Source organism: Capsicum annuum, chromosome 8 (assembly GCF_002878395.1).
Source record: "Capsicum annuum cultivar UCD-10X-F1 chromosome 8, UCD10Xv1.1, whole genome shotgun sequence".
Lineage (NCBI taxonomy): Eukaryota > Viridiplantae > Streptophyta > Magnoliopsida > Solanales > Solanaceae > Capsicum > Capsicum annuum.
In genome coordinates, this window is record NC_061118.1 from 157882977 (window position 1) to 157885936 (window position 2960).

The 2960-nt window shown below is 31.5% G+C and overlaps 1 protein-coding gene across 2 annotated transcripts; it reads right to left on the reverse strand.

Annotated features, from left to right (window-relative positions):
* Positions 1 to 684: 684 nt before the first annotated feature.
* Positions 685 to 2518, reverse strand: LOC107839874 (glyoxylase I 4). Of its 2 annotated transcripts, XM_047394815.1 has the most exons (4): positions 2260 to 2448; positions 2042 to 2226; positions 1383 to 1717; positions 685 to 1056 (listed from the first exon to the last, which is right to left on the reverse strand). In XM_047394815.1, exons 1-4 carry the CDS (start codon positions 2314 to 2316, stop codon positions 959 to 961), a joined length of 675 nt encoding a protein of 224 aa, XP_047250771.1. In that variant the 5' UTR covers positions 2317 to 2448; the 3' UTR covers positions 685 to 958. The 2 variants fall into 2 exon arrangements, with proteins under 2 accessions (XP_047250771.1, XP_016539007.2); XM_016683521.2 differs by having other exon boundaries at positions 2042 to 2518.
* Between the last annotated feature and the right edge of the window lie 442 nt (positions 2519 to 2960).

A 2960-nucleotide genomic window follows, 5' to 3' on the forward strand; every position in this document is an offset into this window, starting at 1 on the left:
AACTTAAACTAGCTAACGAACAATCCGTTGATACTTCCTTCGTTCACTTTTACTTGTCACATTCAGGGGTGGATGTAGCACTACGAATGCGGGTTTCTAGGAATCTCCAAGCATTTTCGTATACCTTGTAATTATATTAAAAATATATTAAATATATAAGAATTATAAGTGAGAAACTCATAAACAAAGTTTTTAGTTGGCTTATTGGTTAAAAAAGGGCTTGAAAAAATACCTCACATGCTATACCCTAATTCGAATCCCCTTTGGAACAACCAAATTTTTTATTTTATTGAGAACCCACAAACTTAAAATCCTGAATCCGCCTCTGATCACATTTTAACTTGCACATTCATTAAAGAAAAATAATTAATGATATCACTATTACTTGGTACTTTAACTTCTCTTTCAAACTTATATCATCATCCCCTAGTTTTCTATTTAAATGCTAGCTCCATCGCAGCTAAGCTGGTCCTTTCCTACAACAAGTTTTTTTTCCTTTTCTCTTTACATTTTAAGATGGTTGAAAGTTCAAGCAAAAAGAAGTGTATACAAAGTCCTTGTATTTTTTTTTTAAAATCATACCCAATCAAACTAAAACAATATCAATTAAAACTAAAGTAATGCTAAATTTAGTCGCTACATTTAAAGAAAATATTTACAATGCAATTGATAAGAAGAGTTGACTTCCTTAATAAGAACACATAACATGCCTTCAATCATTTATTTTTGGACTTGGACAACCAATCATGCATTAGCATAATGCCATAATCTCAAATTCTAGAGTACAATAATATAATATATTTATATATATGCTCTTCATCACACCTCTCTGGACATAATAATAATAATAATAATAATACAAAAAAGGATTTTTATGGAATATATTTGGGTTGAAAAATAAAGGGGGGCTACTAATGAGGAGCAAAAATCATTCTTTTTTTCTGCTACATTGATCACTTCAAAAAGAAATGTCTATCATGTCCAAAGCTAAATTTTCCATCATAAGAGATTCAACTTCTCCAGAGCAATTCATCTTTGCATTTGTTGTTCCATTTCCTGCATTTACAATCAAATCAATGAGCCAATCAAACTAGTGCAATTTCCATTTTTAGTTTCTCTTAATAACAAAACAGGGCAACTATGACATGTTTAATTTATCCCTCCTATTACTAATAAAGTTAAATTAGCAATCGAGTTGACAGCAAAAATTTAATATGATTATACCAAATTAATTTATTTATTCCTAACCATTAAAACTTAAAGTGAAAATACATTATAATTAACTATAATTAAGTGATAAATGTGTATTAAAAAGGCATAATTGCATTCAAAAACATAATGTGCAAAGTTCTCTTGTAGCATTATAATGTTTATGTACGTACCATAAAATGGATCTGACATTGTTTGGTCGAAAGTTGGACTAGACATCTTCTTGAGAGGGCAAGAGGAAAGTGGAAGAACAGGTAAATTTTGGCAATTGCAAATTTCAATCATGTTGCCATCTGGGTCATGAAAGAAGAGCTGATCAACAGTAACTCCACCTTCTTTTACAGTAGCTGTAACATATTCAATTTCCATGTCGTCCAATCTCTGAATAATAAGGTCCATATCCGTGCATTGGAATGATATGTGATTGTCTTTTGGATTTATTTTCCCCTTCTTTGATGCTGCATCTTCTTTTCCTAACAAATGTATTCCAATTCCGTGGTTGAATAACCTGAAAAAAAATAAAATCAACCCATTAATTTTGGGATTGCATTGGCAAAACGGTAAATATTGTAATAGTGCGAGCAAAAGAAACAATCTCTCCCAAAATATCTATAGACCCAATGTGGTCCAATCCTTCTTTGGACATAATGAAAGCTTCTGACAAGTAGTATATTTTTGTTTTTCAACCTTAGAACAAATACAGATAATTATGTATAACTAGTTCAATAAAAAACTAACAAAAACATTAAAAAAGAAATTTTTAGAACCTGTAAACTTAAAATTCTGATTATAACCAAAACAAAATAAAGAGAGAATGTATGTGATTATATACCAAGCACCATCAAAGTCAAAGGAAGAAGGTCTCTTGATGAGGACAAAACCAAGGACTTGTTCATAAAATTGGGCAGATGCAGCAACAGATTTGCATACATAGGAAACATGGTTCAATGCCAACAATGGCATCCTATTATTCTCATGTTCTTCATATGAAGATGTTGTTGTTGATGATGATGATGATGATGATGATGATGATGGTGATGATGATGATGACCAGTTGAAGTTTGTCTCCTCAACTGATTCTGATGCTTTCACAATTTCTCTTCCCATTTTTCTAACTCTTAACTTAATTCAACAACCAAAAAACACTAGAAAGAATGAGTAATCGTTATGACAATCTTGAAACTAGCTGGCTAGCTAAATGGAAAAAACAAGACTACTCTTTTTGTGTGTGGAACTTTCTGTCGCCAAGACACATATATTTATAACCAAAAAGACTAGCTTAGGGGGTGTTTGTTTTTTTGAAAAAGAGGGCCCAATTGTACATATCAAATCCAACGTATATACACGTCAATGAGTATACATATATCATGAAATCTTATCCACCACCAACCAAAGGGTAAACGGTAACTTAAGCCCTCAGTGTTGACAATTAATTAGTAGTAGTATTATTTTGATGCCCAGCAATTTCACGTTTTGGCTGTCCTTATTCTACGGTGGGTCAACTTTCTTTAAAGCACATGCATCACTCCCCTACCTACTCTCCTTATTGTTTTTTCAGTTTTTTTTTTCTTTTCATTCCGCCGTTCATCTAAAAAATAAAAGGTTTTTAAAACTTATGATTCTAAACAAGCTTTGGACATTTGTGTATCGTATCCATAATCAATCTCAATATAAATGTAGTGATTATTTTTAAATACCAAAACATAACCTTCTTTCCGGTAAATATTGAAAAAGGAAAGTGGAAGCCTTTT